The 24,231-nt window shown below is 49.8% G+C and overlaps 1 protein-coding gene across 2 annotated transcripts in view; it reads left to right on the top strand.

Annotated features, from left to right (window-relative positions):
* LOC138564266 (zinc finger protein 883-like) overlaps nucleotides 1-24,231 on the top strand; it is a 91,149-nt gene that overhangs the window by 37,212 nt on the left and 29,706 nt on the right. For both annotated transcript variants that reach the window (XM_069642896.1, XM_069642897.1), the window contains exon 2: nucleotides 7,943-8,429. In XM_069642896.1, coding sequence (XP_069498997.1) covers nucleotides 8,045-8,429 — 385 coding nt within the window. In that variant the 5' untranslated portion in view covers nucleotides 7,943-8,044. The remainder of the gene's footprint in view (nucleotides 1-7,942; nucleotides 8,430-24,231) is intronic.

Genomic DNA, 24,231 nt, shown 5'->3' with positions numbered 1-24,231 from the left:
CTCACACCCCCTCCCTGTCACCCCACTGAAGCCTGCAACATTAGCCCACACCCCCTCCCTGTCACCCCACTGAAGCCTGCAACATTAACTCACACCCCACCCTGTCACCACACTGAAGCCTGCAACATTAGCTCACACCCCCTCCCTGTCACCCCACTGAAGCCTGCAACATTAGCCCACACCCCCTACCTGTCACCCCACTGAAGCCTGCAACATTAGCCCCCCCTCTGTCACCCCAGTGAATACTACAACATTAGCCCACACCCCTCCCTGTCACCCCACTGAAGCCTGCAACATTAGCTCACACCCCTCCCTGTCACCCCACTGAAGCCTGCAACATTAGCTCACACCCCCTCTCTGTCACCCCACTGAAGCCTGCAACATTAGCTCACACCCCTCCCTGTCACCCCACTGAAGCCTGCAACATTAGCCCACACCCCTCCCCTCTCTGTCACCACACTGAAGCCTGCAACATTAGCTCACACCCCCTCCCTGTCACCCCACTGAAGCCTGCAACATTAGCCCACACCCCCTCCCTGTCACCCCACTGAAGCCTGCAACATTAGCTCCCCCTCTGTCGCCCCAGTGAATACTACAACATTAGCCCACACCCCTCCCTGTCACCCCACTGAAGCCTGCAACATTAGCCCACACCCCTCCCCTCTCTGTCACCCCACTGAAGCCTGCAACATTAGCTCACACCCCCTCCCTGTCACCCCACTGAAGCCTGCAACATTAGCTCACACCCCCTCCCTGTCACCCCACTGAAGCCTGCAACATTAACTCACACCCCACCCTGTCACCCCACTGAAGCCTGCAACATTAGCCCACACCCCTCCCCTCTCTGTCACCACACTGAAGCCTGCAACATTAGCTCACACCCCCTCCCTGTCACCCCACTGAAGCCTGCAACATTAGCCCACACCCCCTACCTGTCACCCCACTGAAGCCTGCAACATTAGCCCCCCCTCTGTCACCCCAGTGAATACTACAACATTAGCCCACACCCCTCCCTGTCACCCCACTGAAGCCTGCAACATTAGCCCACACCCCTCCCCTCTCTGTCACCCCACTGAAGCCTGCAACATTAGCTCACACCCCCTCCCTGTCACCCCACTGAAGCCTGCAACATTAGCTCACACCCCCTCCCTGTCACCCCACTGAAGCCTGCAACATTAGCTCACACCCCTCCCTGTCAGCCCACTGAAGCCTGCAACATTAGCCCACACCCCTCCCCTCTCTGTCACCACACTGAAGCCTGCAACATTAGCTCACACCCCCTCCCTGTCACCCCACTGAAGCCTGCAACATTAGCTCACACCCCCTCCCTGTCACCCCACTGAAGCCTGCAACATTAGCTCACACCCCCTCCCTGTCACCCCACTGAAGCCTGCAACATTAGCTCACACCCCCTCCCTGTCACCCCACTGAAGCCTGCAACATTAGCTTACACCCCTCCCTGTCACCACACTGAAGCCTGCAACATTAGCTCACACCCCCTCCCTGTCACCCCACTGAAGCCTGCAACATTAGCCCACACCCCCTCCCTGTCACCCCACTGAAGCCTGCAACATTAGCCCCCCCTCTGTCGCCCCAGTGAATACTACAACATTAGCCCACACCCCTCCCGGTCACCCCACTGAAGCCTGCAACATTAGCCCACACCCCTACTCTCTCTGTCACCCCACTGAAGCCTGCAACATTAGCTCACACCCCCTCCCTGTCACCCCACTGAAGCCTGCAACATTAGCTCACACCCCCTCCCTGTCACCCCACTGAAGCCTGCAACATTAACTCACACCCCTCCCTGTCACCCCACTGAAGCCTGCAACATTAGCCCACACCCCTCCCCTCTCTGTCACCACACTGAAGCCTGCAACATTAGCTCACACCCCCTCCCTGTCACCCCACTGAAGCCTGCAACATTAGCCCACACCCCCTACCTGTCACCCCACTGAAGCCTGCAACATTAGCTCACACCCCCTCCCTGTCACCCCACTGAAGCCTGCAACATTAGCTCGCACCCCCTCCCTGTCACCCCACTGAAGCCTGCAACATTAGCTCACACCCCTCCCTGTCACCCCACTGAAGCCTGCAACATTAGCTCACACCCCCTCCCTGTCACCCCACTGAAGCCTGCAACATTAGCTCACACCCCCTCCCTGTCACCCCACTGAAGCCTGCAACATTGGCTCACACCCCCTCCCTGTCACCCCATTGAAGCCTGCAACATTCGCTCACACCCCTCCCTGTTACCCCACTGAAGCCTGCAACATTAGCCCACACCCCTCCCCTCTCTGTCACCACACTGAAGCCTGCAACATTAGCTCACACCCCCTCCCTGTCACCCTGTCACCCCACTGAAGCCTGCAACTTTAGCCCACACCCCCTCCCTGTCACCCCACTGAAGCCTGCAACATTACCCCCCCCCTGTCACCCCAGTGAATACTACAACATTAGCCCACACCCCTCCCTGTCACCCCACTGAAGCCTGCAACATTAGCCCACACCCCTCCCCTCTCTGTCACCCCACTGAAGCCTGCAACATTAGCTCACACCCCCTCCCTGTCACCCCACTGAAGCCTGCAACATTAGCTCACACCCCCTCCCTGTCACCCCACTGAAGCCTGCAACATTAGCTCACACCCCTCCCTGTCACCCCACTGAAGCCTGCAACATTAGCCCACACCCCTCCCCTCTCTGTCACCACACTGAAGCCTGCACCATTAGCTCACACCCCCTCCCTGTCACCCCACTGAAGCCTGCAACATTAGCCCCCCCTCTCTGTCACTCCAGTGAATACTACAACATTAGCCCACACCCCTCCCTGTCACCCCACTGAAGCCTGCAACATTAGCCCACACCCCTCCCCTCTCTTTCCCCCCACGGAAGCCTGCAACATTAGCTCACACCCCCTCCCTGTCACCCCACTGAAGCCTGCAACATTAGCTCACACCCCCTCCCTGTCACCCCACAGAAGCCTGCAACATTAGCCCACACCCCTCCCCTCTCTGTCACCACACTGAAGCCTGCAACATTAGCTCACACCCCCTCCCTGTCACCCCACTGAAGCCTGCAACATTAGCTCACACCCCCTCCCTGTCACCCCACTGAAGCCTGCAACATTAGCTCACACCCCCTCCCTGTCACCCCACTTAAGCCTGCAACATTAGCTCACAGCCCCTCCCTGTCACCCCACTGAAGCCTGCAACATTAGCTCACACCCCTCCCTGTCACCCCACTGAAGCCTGCAACATTAGCCCACACCCCTCCCCTCTCTGTCACCCCACTGAAGCCTGCAACATTAGCTCACAGCCCCTCCCTGTCACCCCACTGAAGCCTGCAACATTAGCTCACACCCCCTCCCTGTCACCCCACTGAAGCCTGCAACATTAGCTCACACCCCCCCTGTCACCCCACTGAAGCCTGCAACATTAGCCCACACTCCTCCCCTCTCTGTCACCACACTGAAGCCTGCAACATTAGCTCACACCCCCTCCCTGTTACCCCACTGAAGCCTGCAACATTAGCCCACACCCCCTCCCTGTCACCAAACTGAAGCCTGCAACATTAGCCCCCCCTCTGTCACCCCAGTGAATACTACAACATTAGCCCACACCCCTCCCTGTCACCCCACTGAAGCCTGCAACATTAGCCCACACCCCTCCCCTCTCTGTCACCACACTGAAGCCTGCAACATTAGCCCACACCCCCTCCCTGTCACCCCACTGAAGCCTGCAACATTAGCTCACACCCCCTCCCTGTCACCCCACTGAAGCCTGCAACATTAGCCCCCCCCTCTGTCACCCCAGTGAATACTACATTAGCCCACACCCCTCCCTGTCACCCCACTGAAGCCTGCAACATTAGCCCACACCCCTCCCCTCTCTGTCACCCCACTGAAGCCTGCAACATTAGCCCCCCCCTCTGTCACCCCAGTGAATACTACATTAGCTCACACCCCTCCCTGTCACCCCACTGAAGCCTGCAACATTAGCCCACACCCCTCCCCTCTCTGTCACCACACTGAAGCCTGCAACATTAGCTCACACCCCCTCCCTGTTACCCCACTGAAGCCTGCAACATTAGCCCACACCCCCTCCCTGTCACCAAACTGAAGCCTGCAACATTAGCCCCCCCAGTGAATACTACAACATTAGCCCACACCCCTCCCTGTCACCCCACTGAAGCCTGCAACATTAGCCCACACCCCTCCCCTCTCTGTCACCACACTGAAGCCTGCAACATTAGCCCACACCCCCTCCCTGTCACCCCACTGAAGCCTGCAACATTAGCTCACACCCCCTCCCTGTCACCCCACTGAAGCCTGCAACATTAGCCCCCCCCTCTGTCACCCCAGTGAATACTACATTAGCCCACACCCCTCCCTGTCACCCCACTGAAGCCTGCAACATTAGCCCACACCCCTCCCCTCTCTGTCACCCCACTGAAGCCTGCAACATTAGCTCACACCCCCTCCCTGTCACCCCACTGAAGCCTGCAACATTAGCCCACAACCCCTCCCCTCTCTGTCACCCCACTGAAGCCTGCAACATTAGCCCACACTCCTTTCCCGTCACCCCAATGAAGCCTGCAACATTAGCCCACACCCCCTCCCCTAAAGGCTACACACTCTGTCAGAAACCTCAAAGGGAAGATGCTGGTTTGCTTCCAGGCCTCCGACTGATGCCTTCACCAACAGCTACTGCACCCACACCCAAGCTTCCATATCGCTGTCATTTGCCTGGTCTCCAGGCGCCCCTCAACATGCGGTCCCTGCGAAGTTCTCCAGAAGGAGGGTGAGTAACAACATCTCAACTGCGGCAGTCTAGTCCCGTGGAGCCCCTAAATGTGAAGAGACTCTGATTTCCTTGTAGGAACTTCAGAGGTGCTGTGCGATCTCAGGAAGTACTCGATGAGGCTTTACTTGTGGAATCCATTTAACAACTCTTTCTTTGAGGCATTTGTTTAAGGACCTTCTTGTAGAAAACTGAATGTTTCAAAATAACATTTATCTTATGAAAAAGTGAACAGTGTTATCTTAGATTATGATTTCTTATTGGAAGTTGCAGGTGGGAATATATTAGATTTGGCTGGAGCAGATGTGACTGTTTCTTTCTTTCTGTTTCTTATTTTCCGACATGGTAGATTTCCGTATAGGTTTGGGGGGAAGGCAGTGGTGCTCTCCCCCATTTTGTAGAAAGGGTCAGTCTTCTGAGAAACTTGAAGATGTCTCACCGATTAGTCACCAGGGATCTGTCATCCAGGTGGCCAGGTACGGCTATCGCTTTTGGATCCAGTTCCTGGGGGTGGACCAGTGCGGGAGGATCACCTGGATGAGGGGTCTTCGGGGAGTGGAAGTGGAACACCGGAGGTTGAGACGCGGTATCCCCTTCCTTATAACACCTTTTCCCCATCCAACCAGGTAGGATGCCTAGGAACTCAATCCCCCTACTCCCTTTCCTGACACAAACACTTTCTCACAGACAGTACACCGTGAACAACAACGGACTAACACCAGAGCCGTATACCTGACATGTCCCACTACAATGATCAGCCAGTGTCAAGCAATTACTGATCATTACACACACCTGACTTCCATCACACTTCCCCACGCAGATAAAAGGCGGATCACGAAAGTACACCCTGAGCGAGACAAAGCTCACGAGGAAACAGCAGTTCGAAGATGGCAGCTTAATACAAGGAGAACCTTGACCTTTAAAGACTGTTACTTTTGTGAGCCTTGGAAAGCAAGAAACCCAAGACCAGGATCTATGGCTGACAAAACCTGCATAGTGTGTCGAAGGTACCCGGGGGTCTCCTGCATCGATATCAAAGGCAGGGAGGAGCGATTGCCGCCATGGTACTGTCTTTGGCTCCTACAACAAAGCAGCATCAGTAAAGACAACAGAGCCGTTGAGTCAGGGAGACTGATATCAAACCAGCTTGTGTTTTGACCTAAGGTTGCAAGTGGCAACGTTGCATAAAGAGAACAGTATGCAGCGTTGGTAACGAGCAACGCAAATATAATTGGAAACCAAAGAAGTGGTTGAACTTTATAATTGAATTTTGGGAGGCCAAGAAAAGATACTGTAGACGGAGCAGTCCGACGCCACGTGAGTGCTCAATTGAAAGTCTCTGTTAGGTGTCCAACTGATGTTGAACTGTGAGAAAAAGGAATATTGAGATTGAAGTGGTCCTGCAACGGGTCAAGCTAAACCCTGTGCACATTCAAAAGTGTTTGATAGTTTAAAGTACATCACAATTGATCCGAGCCCGGCTCAGGGAGACTAATTGAGTGAAAGAAAGGGATCTGACCCCGGTTTAGGGGGATCCGGGGTGAACCATGAGTCACCCAAGAAATAATTCTCTAAACATTGTTTTGAAAGGGCTCTGAGCCTGGCTGAGGGGGATCCAGGGAAAACACCCAGATTTAATACTGGTTAAAGGAAAATAACGTTTGTGTGTTGTTTTTGTACACCAGGCCCTCTCGGTCATGAGACTTGCAAGAAGTACAGAGCCTGGACACAAAAGGTCCTAAAGTGTGAAAGTGGAATTATATCCTCGTGCTGCAGAGTCCAGGGTGTGTGCTTTGCTTGAGTGTGCCGCCTTGCCCCGTGCTGAAAACGTGGGGAAAGGAGGCCAACGGCCCGAGCATCCTGACATATAATTTTGTGAACACTTCTTTCTTTTTTCATGAACATTACCCCACATTATTTGAAAATTAGTGGTAAGGATTGCCAATAGTTTTTATTTTTTTTAGTATAGACCCTTTTATTTTGAGAAGACTCGACTAGAGTTGCGTTATTATTATTTGATGGCCATAGCTTGCTCCCATCGGTAGATTTAGGATTAGATAGGCGTTTATCAGACCCTTGCAAAAGTTCAATAAGCACCCTTGAACAGCGGTCACTTGTGTCTGTCTTACTGTTGCCACCATGTGTTCCTTACAGTCTCAATAACCAATAGTATGAAGAGCCATATTTGAAGTTGCTGATTGTGCTTCCCGAAGGAAAGTGAAGCTGTTGTGTATTGTGATTTCTTATTGCCTTTGTTATCCAAGCAGAAAAGCAGACATTAACTCCGGAAAATAGTTCTTTAATGCCGTGTATCTTAACTTACAAAATGCATTCAAAGAAAGGACTCCAAAAAGAAATGATAATAGCTGAATTAACGTAGACTTGTGACACTGGCCAGGATGCCGCATTGTCGCATTCCCTCTTCTTCATATGTTGCATGGGTTAACTTATAGCTCATAGTCCCCCCCTCTTGGAGCTTGTAGCTTCATGTTTGTGGGTGTGCGGTGATACCGGGCCCTGCGAACCATCAAGTTGGAACAGGAGGTAAAGAGTTTTGGAAGCGACTACCCCAACGTGGCGCAGTGGTGCATCTCCTGGGAAGTGGAGGGAGGTGTTGAACTGAAGGGTACTCTTCCGCAGACATCCCAATCCCACTCCTCACCCATGGCGCAATCATTTCACATTGATGACAGAGCGATAGGTCTGACTTGCAGCACTTGCAAAGCCACTTGCATGTGTGAAGTATTGAGCTCTGGTCACGCCAGTGGTGCTGTGCTGTGTATCTTTTAGGTTATAGATTATTGGTGCGTAGTTGCATCAATCCTCTTTGTCAGGGCACTCTAACCTTTGGCTCTCAGATGTTTTGGACTACATCTCCCATCAGCCCTAGCCAGCATAGTCAATGGCAAGGGACCTTGTAAATTGTAGACCAACACATCTGGAGAGTTGCAGACCCCTGCTGTGTGGTGAAACCAGATGTGCTTGTTGGCCAGATTAATCTCTGCTGAGGGCCAGATGTATTAGCTGACCTCAAGTCCAATAAATGTTAGCATACATCGCGCCTAGATACACTCATGTACAGGCATGTTATAAATGCCATATCATATACATCCTGAACGTTTGTTTTTTCTTTCTTTGATCAGGGTGAAGGATGGTCTGGCTTGTACTGACGGAAGGACTATGTACAGAGAGTGATCAAAGAAGAAAACATCACCCAGCCGTTCGCAGAGAATCTCCAGGACTCCATGGACCCTATGAAGCATGAGGAAGAGCAGCATCAGGTGAAGATTAAAGAAGAGGTTGAGCCATGTATGGACCAAGGGGAAGAATGTTTTCCAAGCAATTGCGAGGACCCCCTGGAGTGGGTGAAGGTTGAAGTAGGAGAGGAGCCATCTTCCAGTGACTCTCAGGACTATATAGAAGAGGCGAATGTTGGAGAAAAACAGCGACCTTCTGTCCTGAATTATGAACACTCCACAGACCGGATGTTTCTGGAAGACGAGGGGGAACTTTCTCACAAAGAGACTAAGGTTGTAATGATCCGTGTGAAGATTGAAGATGAGGATGAGCCTCTTAGCAAGGATCATCCGGGTTCTAGAGAAGGAGGGACAACTGAAAGTTCAGCCTTGCGTAAGTAGTACACACATTAGTACATTTTATGTGATAATGTTTTCCATAAAACAAGGCTCTCGCATCAAATCCAAGTTCTCCACAATGGCACTTTGCACCGAGTCTCTCCTGGCTCCGGTGGCTTCCCCCTCCTGGCTCCTGCGGCCGCCCTCTCCTGGCTCTTATGGCTGCCACCCCCTCCCTGGCTCTTGTGGCAGCCACCCCCTCCCTGGATCCTGTGGCTGCCCCACTTCCTGGATCCTGTGGCAGCCCCCTCCCTGGATCCTGTGGCTGCCCCCTCCCTGTATCCTGTGGCTGCCCCCTCCTTGTATCCTGTAGCTGTCGCCTCCGTCGATCCTGTGGTCGCCCCTTCCTGGCTGCTTTGGCTGCTCCCTACCAGCTGCTTTGGCTGCCCACTTCTGGCTCCTTGGGCCGCCCCCTCCCTGGATACTGTGGCCGCCCCCTCCCTGGATCCTGTGGCGCCCCCTCCCTGGATCCTGTGGCCACCCCCTCCCTGGATCCTGTGGCCGCCCCCTCCCTGGATCCTGTGGCCGCCCCCTCCCTGGCTCCTTGGGCCGCCCCCTCCCTGGATCCTGTGGCACCCCCTCCCTGGATCCTGTGGCCGCCGTCTCCCTGGATCCTGTGGCTGCCCCCTCCCTGGATCCTGTGGCCGCCCCCTCCCTGGATCCTGTGGCTGCCGCCTCCCTGAATCCTGTGGTCACCCCCTCCTGGCTGTTTTGGCTGCTCCCTCCCGGCTGCTTTGGCTGCCCCCTTCTGGCTCCTGTAGCCATCAGCTCCTGTGGCTGCCCCCTCCCTGGATCCTGTGGCCACCCCCTCCCTGGATCCTGTGGCCGCCCCCTCCCTGGATCCTGTGGCCGCCCCCTCCCTGGATCCTGTGGCTGCCCCCTCCCTGGATCCTGTAGCTGCCGCCTCCCTGAATCCTGTGGTCACCCCCTCCTGGCTGCTTTGGCTGCTCCCTCCCGGCTGCTTTGGCTGCCCCCTTCTGGCTCCTGTAGCCATCAGCTCCTGTGGCTGCCCCCTCCTTGCTCCTGTGGCTGACCCTCCCATCTCCTGTGGCTACCCCCCCCGGTTCCTGAGGCTGCCCCCTTCCAGCTCCTGTGGACCCGGCACCATTAACAATTGGCTGCCAAAGCCAAGAAAGTAAGGAAGACTGGGGTTCCCTCGAGTGAATATTGTGACGTGGTCCCTTCTCCCTGAGGAGGAGACCCTTTCCATGAGGCCAGGGAGGTGAGGCCGCTACCCGATTGTCACCCTGGGGGTGGTACTCAACGGGAGGATCTCATGGGGGAGGGGTTTGCCCCTCTGGGATCCAGGGACGACATCCTGGGCCAACAGGGTATTTCCACCACTCACCCACCTCTTTTACACATACTCCCTTACCTTCCTCTACCAACTTTCCTATGTGCTTATGCCAAACCGCTAATAGCTATAGTACTGGTACGATGGAGAACAGAATTGACAATGCTGAATATCTGTACCAACGTGCTGTGATGAAGAAGGGACAGAGTGCTCCAAGAACTGTATTGAACAGTCTAGGCGTCTGACCTCAAGCAGCTTAAAGATGGAAGAAGGACTAACAGATTTGTCAGTCCCTTCATGTAGGCTCTGCGGACAAGGTCCCAGCACCGCAGTCAGTGGGTCTGGGAGAGATCCTGTCGAGCAGGACATGGATGGTGAGAACCCAGCGCCTCTACCTGCTCTGACGAGGACCAGCAAACTGAGACAAACAGGAGAAGGAAGTCCACATGCGGGAGAACGCTGCGTGACGCCGATGACCAGAGATGCAGAGCCCGGCTCTGAGGAAGTGTGGCAGAGCCATCGGAGGCAGCACAAGCAGAAAGGGAGGTGAAGAAAAGCTGCCGTGAAACTCTGAGAAGCCAGAGATCGATGCCACGGACCAGGAGCCCAATTACAAGGTACAGGGGCTGCCTGCGTCTGTGAAGGGGTCTGGGCCCTGAATATGAGAAAGCATATGGAAGGGGTCTGGGACCCAAACATGAGAAGGTATATTGAAGGGGCATGGGACCCAAGCGCAAGAAGAAACCATATAGAAGGGGTCTGGTACCCGAGCAAGAGAAACCAAAGTAAAGGATTCTGGGACTTGTGAGAAACCAGACAGTGTCTCACCCGCTAGTCCCCGGGGATCTGTCACCCACGTGGCCAGGACACAGCCATTGCTTTTGGATCCAGTTTCTGGGGGTGGAACAGTGCGGGAGGATCACCTGGGTGAGGGGTCTTCAGGGAGTGGGAGTGGGACACTGGATATGTGGGAAGCTTACCCCTCCCCACACCCCTTTCCCTTCTCCAACACTGTGACACAGACAGCCTGCTCTGGGAGAAAACAGACTCACACCCGAGCAGTGTATCTGGCATGTCCAGCTACTATGGTCAGGTGAGGTCAGGCAATTACGGACAATCACTCACACCTACTTCCATTAAACGTCCCCACACAGATAAAAGGCGGAGTATGAAATCACCCTCCAAGCGAGGCAAAGCACATGAATGAACAGCATTAAGAAGGGAAATACCATTGACCTTTTCGGCAAGACACTGTTACTTTCAAGAAACCTTCAAGGCAGAAAGCATAAGGCCAGGATCCAAACTGAAGAATCCTGCATTGTGTGTCAAAGATATCGAGGGCCCTCCCGCGTAATTGACCAAGGCGGGAGGAGCAGTAGCCGATGTGGTATCGTCCTTGGCTCCAAGAACAAAAAAGCGACAGAGGGATCAACACAGAGGGTGAGTTGGGGATACGGAAGCAAGACCGCTCTGTGTTGAAGTCAAGGTTGCAAGCGGCAACATTGTATAATGAGTGCTGGAACAGACATTGTTCAATGTGTGTAATGAAAGACGCAAGTAAAACTAAACAGCTGATGAATGTTTGAACTTGAGATGGAAAAATACGATACAGTTGACAGAGTGGTCCGGCACCGTGGATGTGCTAAATCGAAGGTCTCTATAAGATATCCCGCCAAGAGAAACGAATGTAGAAGATTGATGAGAAGAATTGTTTGTAGTGAATCGAAGTGTTCCTGTGGCTGTTTAAGCAAAACCCATTGAAAGTTTTTGATTCTGATATCAAGAGATCTGAGCCCGAACGAGGGGGGTCCGAAGTCCGAGCCCAAACGAGGGAGACCAGTTGTGAACTTCTGAACGTGAAAACCCTGATAAAGGAAAGGAACTTTTGTATTTTGGTTGTTACATCAGGCACTCTGCAATAAAAGACTGTAATTGGGAAAGAGATTTTGGGGGAAGGCTCTGATGCCTATGTTTTAAATTGTTACCTCGTGGCCAAGAAACTAGAGTGTGTGCGAAGCCGGCACCTGCCGCCTTGTCCCATGCTGAAAACGTGGGAAAGGGAAGCCAACTGCTCAACCGTCCTGACATATATTATTTCTTGAAAAGCTTTCTTATGCATACATCATTGTCCCATCCCCTCCTTTCGTATTTAGAAGTAAGGCTTGGCGATAGGTTTATTAGTATAGGCCCTTTTATTTTGACAGAGACTTAACTGGGACTGTGTTATTATTTGATGGTCGTAGCTTGCTCCCATCCTTAGATTTCGGTTTAGGTAGGAATTCGACCAACCCATTTGAAGTTCAATAAACACCCTTGATCTGTGGTCACTTGTGTCTGCCTTCACTGTTTGATACCATACCATGCCTTCCTTACAGACTCTAGGCAGTTCCTTCCAGGGGAGTACATGAAGACTGCCTACTGAGCCACTAAAAGGGCTCTGCCCAGAAAGGCCAGGCGGAGGGAGACATTCCCCCACCTTTGGTGAACTGCCAAGAGGCCTGAGAGAGGCCAGGGGGAGGGAGACATTCCCCCACCTTTGGTGAACTGCCAAGAGGCCTGAGAAAGGCCACGGGGAGGGAGACATTCCCCCACCTTTGATGAACTGCCAAGATGCCTGAGAATGGCCAGGGAGAGGGAGACATTCCCCCACCTTTGGTGAACTGCCAAGAGGCCTGAGAAAGGCCAGGGGGAGGGAGACATTCCCCCACCTTTGATGAACTTCCAAGAGGCCTGACAGTGGCCAGGAGGAGACCCTCTGGCACCTTTGATGAACTGTCAGGAGGCCTGGGAGAGGCCAGGGGGAGGGAGACATTCTGCCACCTTTGTAAGGCCAGGGGGAGGGAGACCTTCCCCCACCTTTGTAAGGCTAGGGGGAGGGAGACATTCTGACACCTTTTGTAAACTACACCCGTCTAGAAGAAGTTACAGACATTCTGACGATTTAGTTAGGGACAGGCAGGCTCTGCTATTCTTTACTTTGATTAATAAAAGTCTTTGGCCAAAAACATGCCACCTGTCTCGATCTCCTCCTTCCACACCCGTACAATATGTTTGGGGATATTTTAAGTCACTTCAGCTCCTCTTTCCTCCCCTCCTTTCTCACAACTCGCAGCATTTTACTCCTTATCAACTAGCAACCTCCTTCTCAGCCCTTTCTCCACCTCCTCCTTCCCACCTCCTTGATCTGCATGCTCATCATTTCACTGTAGCCCCCTCACCATCCCTTTCTCCTTGCTTTGGCCCGTTCCTCTAGTCCACCTCTTGTTACCGTTGATTCTCGACTACAGCCTTCTCTCTGCCACCGCCTACGTCTCCGAATATCCGCCAACTCGAAGCACCCACCAAATCACTAATCTGCTCTCTGCTTTTATGGGGCCTCCGGTCCTTCACCTGGGCTGTGTCTTTCCTAACAGGATGTACAAGTGAGGGCTAACGAGAGGGTGAATGTGATTGCTTGACTTGCAGGGATGAACTTTAGGCAGCATATCGTGGCCAGAGTCTTCATACGTTCACTGTTCTGAATTTGAAATGCACAGCCTCCCCTTGAGCAGCATTCTGCTCTGACATTGTTTCCATGGTGCATTTCTCTGCACACTCAACGGGATCCACGCGACTCGACAGGTGTACTGCGTCGTGCCCACTCCTTCTTTCACACTGTGCAGTCTGGATGTGATGCAGTAATGCCCTGGGGGCGGGGGTGTCTTAGCAGTCTTGTATAGCCTCACTGAGAGCCTCTAATGAAGGGACACTCTCTCCATGGGCAGAGACTGTGTGAAAGTACCTTGCTGCAGAGCTGGGGCGTGGCATGTTGTGGAAACAGAAAAATTGATATGAGGCCGGGAAGCCCAAAGGAAACACACCAACACAGGTTACAAAGGACATACAAAGCGCTTTATTCAAAGTTACAACAATTACCAAAAGTCAATTGACATACGGATAGCTATTCGGCCCTCAGAGTAACAGAACGAACCATCAACGGTAGTTCGCCGTGTTAGTGTGAGAGACCGTACATTGGGATACTCGGGTTTTTATACTTTTTATCCAGCCTTGGCCAACCCCCTCGCGGGTTAACCATTCTTTGGACCAGGCCTAGGGTTCGTTGCCAGGTCAATCCCATAATGTATGCAATTTGATCAGTTCCGCTGATACAGTTGTTCATTTACACATAGGTCAGGGATAGGACAAGGTCTCAGTTCGCGACCCCAACAAGTGGCCTGCGGGCATATTACTTATTCATGTGTGCGGAGGTCACAACGGCCAGAATCCCACTCGAAATGTCATTCGGCCTCCATTTTGTTGTTCAGGGTGACTTCCACACTGCAAGAGTACCTAAAATGGCGGCTTAATCCAAGATGGCGATTTGCACAATACATTAAGGTCAAGACCTTGCCGCAGAATCTATGTACACGATGTTTTTAGACAACTTGTCGTAGGCCAACATACATTCAAACAATGCGATAGGAGGTACAATATTATTTCGATTTCCACAGACCCTCCTTTTGGCCTATGCCAAGTGCTAAACATCATCCCTAATACTTTCGAAAATGACTCCATGTATTATCATCCATAGGTTCCGCATCATTGTCTGTAATGTCTATAGCCATAAGGTCGTTCATAAGAACCTCTTGTAACATGAATTCTTTAGATGCTGTATCTGGGGTATATATTTTATGCCCTATTGCGCTCACTGCTTGAGCACAACACCCCCCTATCATTCCACATATACTTGGGAGGCATTTAAAACAACAACAAAGGAATAACAGAATCCCTAAAATAACCAGAATGACGGAAAGCACCTTCCAACCCCAAGATCGCAGAGAATCCCAAAACCAAGTACTAAGGTTCCAGTCTCCTACAGGGATATGGACTTCAGAACTGAGAGTATGCAAGTTCTGAATTGCTTTAAAAATTGTTGGTGAGGAGTCTGGTACGAAAACACAACAAGCGGACCCCACTAATTTGCATACTCCACCTCGTTCTGCCAAGATGACATCTAATGCCATCCGATTTTGAAGTGCTACCAATCTTATCGCCTTTTGCTCTAAGGTCATATTGTAGAGTATGTCCGTGGTCCGGTTGATCGTTCTCTCCAATACCCTTGCTAATCCCCTAATGTTCTCTGAGTTTGCTATTTGTCCCCAATAGGGCACAACCGATTTAGCTATGTCCCCCAATACTTTCCCAGGGGTATCTCCATTGTTGTCTCGCCGTGGGCGAGCCTTAGAAACCTCCAAGGTACTAGCTACAAATACCCCGGGTAACAATATTCCTAAATAACAGGTTCCCTGCCAATCCTTGGGCAAAACAGGGAAATGCTAAACTACCACAAACAAAATAAACGGGCCCTCCTACATACAGATGCCTGTTTTCCCCAGTCAAATTTACAATATTTTTACAAGTTTCAAAATCTCCCATTGGCCTAGTGCCATTTCTCTGTACACAGAAGGGAACCGAGTCAGGACTATGATTTACAGAATAAGAAGGAGGTACAGCGTCCTTATTGCCTATCTGAGCCATTTTAAAGGAAATCAGAGTTTGAAAAGGAAGAGATAATTTGTCAGACGGCCTAATAGAAGCAACGTTAGGTTTACTTCTATTTGCGAAAAGCGAGCATCCCAGGGGAGTCAATTCACGTTTCTCGAAATCATTCAGATTAGTTCCATCAAAGTTCCCTGAGATGCTATCATTCCATCGGCCAAAGAATAGTGCTCTAAGAGAGGCATAGGAAGAAGTCGTTAAAGGTAGAGGATGTATATACCATCCCAGTCCCTTGTTCCCATGTTGCGGTAAGTGAGTACAAATCCAACAATTACTCTTATTAAAAATGGCATGAGTAGCATTCATTACTATCATCAGAGTGTTATTATGATACTTCTGTCTATGTTGGGAGTCTCTAGGGGACAGAGTGTGAAGGTGTACAGAGGGAGTCAAAACAGTTGGTACGATCTTGGTCGGTAATAAAAGTTTCAAAGGGTAGACTTCTTCGAAATACCAAAGTCCTACAGCAGCAGTTGCAAAAATAACAATAATCAAAATCAAAACACGACAGTACGTTTTCGGGGCCCAGGCACATTGTTCATTGTTCGATTTGGTCACCCCCTTATCTAAAAGTCCAGTGCGGGGAGCAGCGGTGAAGGTGGCAGGCATCGTAGTTCCTTGATCGACGGCCCCAATGTTCGTTGCTGGCGACACTACGGTCGCGTGATTTCTTAGTCCTTCCCAACCCTAGCCAGCAGAATCCCTTTTTGTTCAACAAAACAAAACAATTTTCCGATCACTTCCTTTTCCAGATGCACGACACTCGTGCCGTAGTTCTATTTCCGTGGTCGAAGGTTGTACCTGATGGTACCCAAATTTGTCTGGTCCAGAAGCAAAGTATCGTCACTTCCTGAGGGAAGCGACGTGTCGGTGGCGACGGAAGTCGCAGAGCTCGAAACAGTGTTTTCCGGAAGTGATTTTTCAAGAGAGTGTGGAGACGAGATGGACTGTTCCCCAAGCTCCTCAGGCTCAGAGACCTTCTCCGACGCACTCACAGCGCTGTTTGCTACTTCAAGATCAGAGACTGTAGCATCAGCGAGGGGTTCTGCTTCTTCTGTAGCGTGTGGCGTCAGGTGAGGAAGTTTCTTGACGTGCGTCGCGTGAATCAAGTTCTTTTTTCCAGCCACCCGCACTGCTGTCCTGGTGACCAATAATACCTGGTGGGGTCCCCGCCAGCGAGGCGCGAGACAAGAAGACCTCTCGTAGGCCTTCACGAGGACCCAACTTCCAGGCTGTATATCGTGTCCTGGGCCCGTGAACCGTACAGGTAAAGCAGCATGCACCTGGTGGTAGATGAAATACACATTTTTTGTTAACTGGTTACAGTAGTCTACAAGCAATACATTTTCCACCTCCCTCAGGGCTTTAGGTTTCGGGAGACCCCAAATGTTAGCAGGCCTCCCCATCACTACCTCAAATGGAGTAAGCCCAGTTCTAGTCTGAGGTGTGGTACGCATAGCTAATAACACAATAGGCAAAGCATCTGGCCATTTCAGTTTGGTATCAGCACATGTTTTCGCAAGTTTATTCTTTAAAATACCGTTGTGTCTTTCTACCAACCCAGCACTTTGAGGATGCCTAGCTGAATGAAATCGTTTCTCAATACCTAGGGCTGCGCATATTTGCAAAATTACTGCTGCGATAAAGTGAGGACCATTGTCCGACCAGATTATCCTCGGGAGCCCAAATCGAGGAAAGAATTCTTTTACCATAATCTTTGCAGTAGTCATGGCGGTAGCATCTTTGACGGGGAAAGCCTCGACCCATTTACTAAAGGCACAAATAATTACAAGAACATATTTCAGATTATTACATCGCTCCATTTCAATAAAATCAAAGTGAATGACCTCAAAAGGGACAGAGGGGGGCCCGAAACTTCCCCTTGGAGTCACTGTCCCTTTACCCACATTGTGCTGTAGGCAGATCATGCAGTTCTGGACGTGCCTCTTTGCAGTTTCCAGAATTTTGTCATTTACCCAAACCTGTTCTAACATTTTCGTGATCTGCTGGGCACACACATGCGTAGGACCGTGTGCCATTGTAACCATTGCTAATACATAAGAATCAGGAAGCAACCATTTCCCTTCGGATGTATCCACCCAACACCCTTCGTCATCCAGTTTCCCCATTCCTTCAGCCCACTTTCTAGATTCTTCCATCGTGGCATCAGTCTGAATATCTCGCACAGACCCAATACCTTCATCCATTATGCAAACGTCTCTCATTTCCCTCGAGGTATACATGTCCGTGCTAAGGTCTGTGGCCGTTTGTCTGGCTATCAAATCTGCAAAAGCGTTCCCTCTGCCCACATCATCTATGACCTTGCGATGTGCTGCACATTTCATGATCGCTAACCGTTTAGGGAGTGAGAGAGCCGAAAGTAATTGCACTATCAAAGGGCCATGCTGAATCTTGGTCCCATGTGAGGTCAGGAACCCTCTTTCCGACCAAAGTTTTCCGAAGTTGTGAGCCACCCCAAATGCGTACTGGCTATCGGTATATATATTTACTCTTCGCCCTTGGGAAAGTTCACAAGCTCGGGTCAACGCTATAATCTCTGCGGCTTGCGCGGAGTTATGCGAAATATTCTTAGTTTCAACAATTTTGCTCAATGTAGTAACTGCATAAGCAGCTGTAGATGTACCATTCGAAAGTTTGAAGCAGGAGCCATCACAAAACAGCTCCCCTTCTGCATTATCCAAAGGAGTATCTATGAGATCTATCCTGCCCTTCGTTTCTTGCTCGGTGGTATACAGGCAGTCATGTGATTCTTCGTCACCGCAAACAGTGTTTTGCGGGAAAGGTAAGAGTTCAGCCGGATTGAGAACACAACACCTCTTAATTTGAATATGAGGGGCAAACAGAATTAGTTCATACCTTGTTAACCGTGCAGAGGTGAGGTGTTGCGTTTGGGTTTTGTTCAATAGGATATCAACAGAGTGAGGTACCATCAAAATCAAATCATGGCCTAGGGCCATTCCCTCACTTTGTTTTACAGACGCGGCAGCAGCAGCAGCAGCAACAGCGCGCAAACATCTTGGCAAAGCGCATGCGACAGGATCAAGGGCGGGGAGTAGTAGCCGCACGGCCTATTCTTCCCTCCGTGTTCCTGTGTTAACACAGCCAAAGCACATCCATCACATTCATGCACAAACAACACAAAGGCCTTGTCATAATTTGGAGTACCCAGAACCGGTGCCGAACATAGCGCGGTTTTGAGAAGCTCAAATGATCGTTGATGTTCCGATTCCCATGGCAGTGACAGAGAAATGCCCTTCTTCGTCAAAGCCAACATCGGTTTTACCACTAGTGCGAAATTCGGGATCCACAACCTACAGTAGGACGCCATCCCTATCAGGGCTCTGACTTCCTTCTGTGTTTTTGGAACAGACATGCCAGAAATGTGTTTTATTCTTTCAGGTGTCAATCTTCTCCCCTCCTTTGACAGGAGGTAGCCTAGATAGGCAACCTACTGACAACAATATTGACATTTTTTAAGCGAAGCTTTGTGACCATTTTTAGCTAGATGAACAAGCAACAGTATAGTGCCTTCTTTACAGGCCTTCTCAGAATCTGCAGCCAAAAGTAAATTGTCAACATATTGAAGCAGCGTGCAAGTAGGTGGCAATTCAAGGGTGTCTAGCTGCTCTTTTAAAGCTCTACTATAAATACTGGGACTTTCAGTATACCCTTGAGGTGCCCTTGTAAATGTAAATGAGCGTCCCCCCAAGGTGAACGCAAACAAATATCTGCTTTCTTTATGTATAGGGATACTAAAGAAAGCGTTTTTTATATCCACAACACTGAAGTGCGTAGCCGTAGCAGGGATCATTGTTAATATCGTCGTCACATCAGGCACAATTGGAAATTGTGGGGCGACCACTCGGTTAATAGCACGAAGATCAATTATAAACCGGTATGGAATTGCATTGTCGCCTTTCTTATATACAGGTAAGATCGGACTGTTACACAAACTACCTGTAATCTCCTCGATCACCCCACGATGTACAAAATCGGAGACAATGCATTTCAAAGCACGTTCACCTTCTACTGATATTTTATATTGCGGGATGCGTGGCAGTTTCACCCCATGTTTCAGGACTATTTTAACAGGCTCAATCTGTAACACTCCGACATCATTGTCGTCCACCGCCCACAAGCATTCCGGGACAATGCTGAACTCGGGAGGTAAAGGTCGAATCAAGAACTGAGAATTAGGAAGTTGCTGTGGTGAAACCGTTAGCCGTACTCCATCCGAAGAACAATGAATTACTGCGTTCAATTTCTTTAACAAATTCAACCCCAGCAAATTCTCTCCACAGTTTGAAGTGAGAAGAAAAGGACAATGGTCTATAAAGGGACCCAAAGAAACGGATACCGGCATAGAAACCGAACAGACAGTTGGTACACCAAAAAACCCTACGGAAACATTTGTTTGCCCTGACAGTGGGATGTTTGGAACCCGAGAATGATCAATGGAGCACTTCTGTGCTCCAGTGTCAATCAAAAACTGGTGTTTCCTATTCTCCACTAATAATTCAACGTAGGGGCCTTTTTGATTAACGGGAATAGGCAAAGGTTCCAAACCCTGCTTCGGGCAATCCTAATAAAACGGAGCCTCATCAGAAGGAAGCTCTTCAGAAAGGTAGGCAGCAGAAGGGTGATCAAATATGTTTCTCGAGTCCATACTCGAGGTCTGATTTTCCCGTGAAAAAGGTTGCTGAGAATCCTGAAAAAGCTGACCTATGTCAGGGCCCCCTGCTCCAGGGCGGCCCCTAGGTCGTCTACCCATACCCCCAAACGCACTGTTTGACCTCTGGCGAAGGACAGGGCACTGTGCTCGCCAATGACCTTCCTGGCGGCAATAAGCGCATTGATTAATATTCACAGCACTCAGAGGAGCATTTCCTTTTGGAGCGTACTGACCTCTAGTCTGTGTCGTGCCTCCTCTGGGGTTTCTAATAATTTGCTGTAATAATACTTTGGTTTTCAAATCTCCCTTTCTCTTTTCAATTTTTTCCTTCTCATTATTAACACGGTTCTCATAATACTGAGCCATGTGCAAAACCTCAGATTGAGATTTTGCCTGCCAAGCGCTTTCAGAGGACATAATTTGTGACTGGATGTCAGGTAACAATCCACGTACAAATTTGTCCACGAACAACCTCTTCCCCGACTCTGTACCTAAATCCTGTCCACTGAAGTCAGAAAATACCTGCTCGAATCTATTGAAAAATTCGGTTGCGCCTTCAGTTTTCCCTTGAACACAGGCCGTAAGCTTGTTCCAAATAATCCTTTTTTCTGGAATTATAGTTTTTAGTTTAGCGACAATCCTATCAGGTAAAGCAAGTATTACCTGTGGCGGTTTCTCACCAGCTGGTCTTTCTCCATCAATTCTAATCATATTTGCCCACGTATCTCCCAGCCCTGTCACATCGTCTATTGTCCGAACCTGTTTCCATACATCTACGGGTAGGAGCACAGGGAATAACAAGTCAATGTCACTCAAGGTGAACACGGAGGACTGTAAAACGGACTCTATTTCTTTATAAAACCCGTCGGGTTTTTTCTAATATCAGGAACTGATTGTCTAATTGTGTTCACTTCCTGTCGTGAAAACGGGACGTGAACAAATTGCGATACATAATGTGCAGGGATATCCACCGCGGGGGCACCAGTCGCCGCGATGGCGGGGATCTCAACTTTTGGGACAAAGGTCGGAGGAACCTCTCTCATAGGCAACTGAGATATAGGTACCTCCGGCTGCTTACTAAGCAATAGAGCCAGGTCGAGCGCTAAGGCAGCTGTAGAAGTGTCGGGCGAAAAAGCCCTTTTACAAATCCCCAATAATTCTATGGGGCAACTAACCCTCTTCCTTACACATTCCTTTTGCAGGTGCTGTACCATCACCTGAATTACTTTTCTTTGCATCTCTACTGTATACTGACTATACGTGTCATACACTTCGTCTGGCGGTATCGATGAATCTGAGATCCATCGAACCGCATCTTTGGTACAAATTCGTACTTCCTCAGGTGCTGTTCTTCGGCACGGAAGGAACCGTTTCTGTACATATATTCTATCGTCCTCATCATCCTCATCTCGTGATTTTTCAAAGTCTTTCCTAAACTCAAACAATCTTTCAACATGTCCATATACTTTCTGCTCTGTGTCCCTCGAAAGTGCCAAAGCATTCAGATCTCTCACCCCTTGTGGAAGATCCGAATTTTGCAATCTACCCCACATCACACACAAATGAGTCCCCATACCTTCGATAAAAACATTTTTCTCGGGAAAACTATTCAAATTAGATAATGTAGAAAAAACATTAGCTTGATCACCTTTCTCCATGCAATGCTTAGCCCATGCAAACAATTCCTGATTCCTATCTGCAGAAACAGTACTACGAGTCACAATCTTTGACCCTGCACCTGGATCGACTCCAATCAATACGGGGCCACTCGGGAGCGGAGGTATAGGTAAATTTAACAAAGGTGCAGGGGGAAGGGGAGGTACGATAGGCGGAGGAACGACAACCAAAGGACTAGGAACAATAGGCTGTGCAAGGGGAACAGGAATAGCAACAGGAACAACAGCAGGAATGGGCAGAGTACCCAAGACAGGAGCATACGGAGGTGGCGCTGAGGCATCGGGCCTGCGTTCATTTAATAATTTCTCAATAAATTCCTCAGACACATGGAAATCTTTAGAGGGATACATTTTCTGGATCCCTAGTGAAAAGGCTCTATCCATATTTTTAACTGATTCTGACCGCTTTTCTTTATCATATAATAATGCTTTTTCAGCGTTTGTTTTATGCCGACGTGCATGTTTATCCCTACTTTTAAGCTGCTGCAATGCTTCTTTCTTCCAATTTTGTAACACATCAAAGGCTGCTGGTCTAGCCTTTTTCTTTAACAAGATCGATTCTAAGTATTCAATACGGGGGATCTCAAAACTACCGTTGATTGGCTACTGAAATTCGGAGGCATGTCTGGTCTGTCTGTGCCAAATATCATTAAATACTATACTTCCAATGCCATACTTACAGTACATAGTACACGCCGGCGACCCCTCCTGTGGTGCCGGGCGGCTAAATTCCAAGGATTGCCGATCGCTGCGGAACAGAGCCCTAAAACAGCTAGACAATTTCCCAGGCATTTCTCAAAAAATTGGTGTTACCTGGTCCAATAATTGTGTCTGCAGATACAATACGCCAAATTCAAAGTGTCAGGGTTAAATTAAGAGCCGGGTCACGACTGCACCTGACCAAACCTAAGGAGGACCGTACGGTTTACAAAGAACTTACCTAACAAATTTTACCTTGCGTTTGGTGGTTTCGGCAAATCTGCCCGCCTCAAAATTGGACCCTCGTCAAGATGCCGTGTCAGACCACACGACTATCGTCCAAGGATCGGATCGTGCAGCGCTGCCGAGGTATCGCGTCTCGATCGGTCGGGCCCGCAGAATCACACCGTCCGATCCCGGTTCGATAGTCTGCGTCAACCTTCAATGATCCGGCATCAATCTTGAGGGTCCCTATTCGGGCGCCAACTGTGGAAACAGAAAAATTGATGTGAGGCCGGGAAGCCCAAAGGAAACACACCAACACAGGTTACAAAGGACATACAAAGCGCTTTATTCAAAGTTACAACAATTACCAAAAGTCAATTGACATACGGATAGCTATTCGGCCCTCAGAGTAACAGAACGAACCATCAACGGTAGTTTGCTGTGTTAGTGTGAGAGACCGTACATTGGGATACTCGGGTTTTTATACTTTTTATCCAGCCTTGGCCAACCCCCTCGCGGGTTAACCATTCTTTGGACCAGGCCTAGGGTTCGTTGCCAGGTCAATCCCATAATGTATGCAATTTGATCAGTTCCGCTGATACAGTTGTTCATTTACACATAGGTCAGGGATAGGACAAGGTCTCAGTTCGCGACCCCAACAAGTGGCCTGCGGGCATATTACTTATTCATGTGTGCGGAGGTCACAACGGCCAGAATCCCACTCGAAATGTCATTCGGCCTCCATTTAGTTGTTCAGGGTGACTTCCACACTGCAAGAGTACCTAAAATGGCGGCTTAATCCAAGATGGCGATTTGCACAATACATTAAGGTCAAGACCTTGCCGCGGAATCTATGTACACGATGTTTTTAGACAACTTGGCATAGGCCAACATACATTCAAACAATGCGATAGGAGGTACAATATTATTTCGATTTCCACAGCGTTGTTCCTAATAATCCCTATATGCCGCCTCAAGTGGTGGGTTCTGCCCCCTGTAATCGGCACTGAGCATGGCTTTGTCATTCTGTTAAGATATATTCTGCTGCAGGGGCTGCAACCTTGGGATTCCCAGATGTTTTGGGCCACAGATACCAACCGCCCTAGCCAGCATACACAATTATCTGGAATCATGGAAGTCTTGGTCCGGAACATCTGGACGTCGTTGGTTGGAGACCCATGCCCTACTCTTATGTGATATCACATGACTGTCTGGAGCCATATTAATACTCAGAAACATGGAGGTTTATTATTTTACACTGCAGTGTTAACATGTGGTTTGCCTTGGCATGTTCTAACTCCTTCTTCACCGTACGGTTTATGTTGCAGAAAGCCCCACTATTGTGAGAGACCTGGTAACCCGATGGCTCAGCTCTCAGTACAGTATTTCCACCCACACATTCCATTGTCCACTTCCCTTACACCCTGGCTTCCTTGTATGTCCTACACTGATAGTCGAATCTGGATGGTTTGCATTGCTGTTTGTGTTGATACTGGGCCTTTCTCCCTCTTCCTAGGAAAGTCTCATCTGGATGCTTTACATTGCTGTTTGTGTTGATACTGGGCGTTTCTCACTCTTTCTAGGAAAGTCTCATCTGGATGCTTTGCATTGCTGTTTGTGTTGATACTGGGCCTTTCTCCCTCTTCCTAGGAAAGTCTCAACTGGATGGTTT

This window comes from Ambystoma mexicanum, chromosome 1p (genome assembly GCF_040938575.1).
Source record: "Ambystoma mexicanum isolate Mex_15411 chromosome 1p, UKY_AmexF1_1, whole genome shotgun sequence".
Lineage (NCBI taxonomy): Eukaryota > Metazoa > Chordata > Amphibia > Caudata > Ambystomatidae > Ambystoma > Ambystoma mexicanum.
This window is presented reverse-complemented; position numbering and strand designations above follow the sequence as displayed.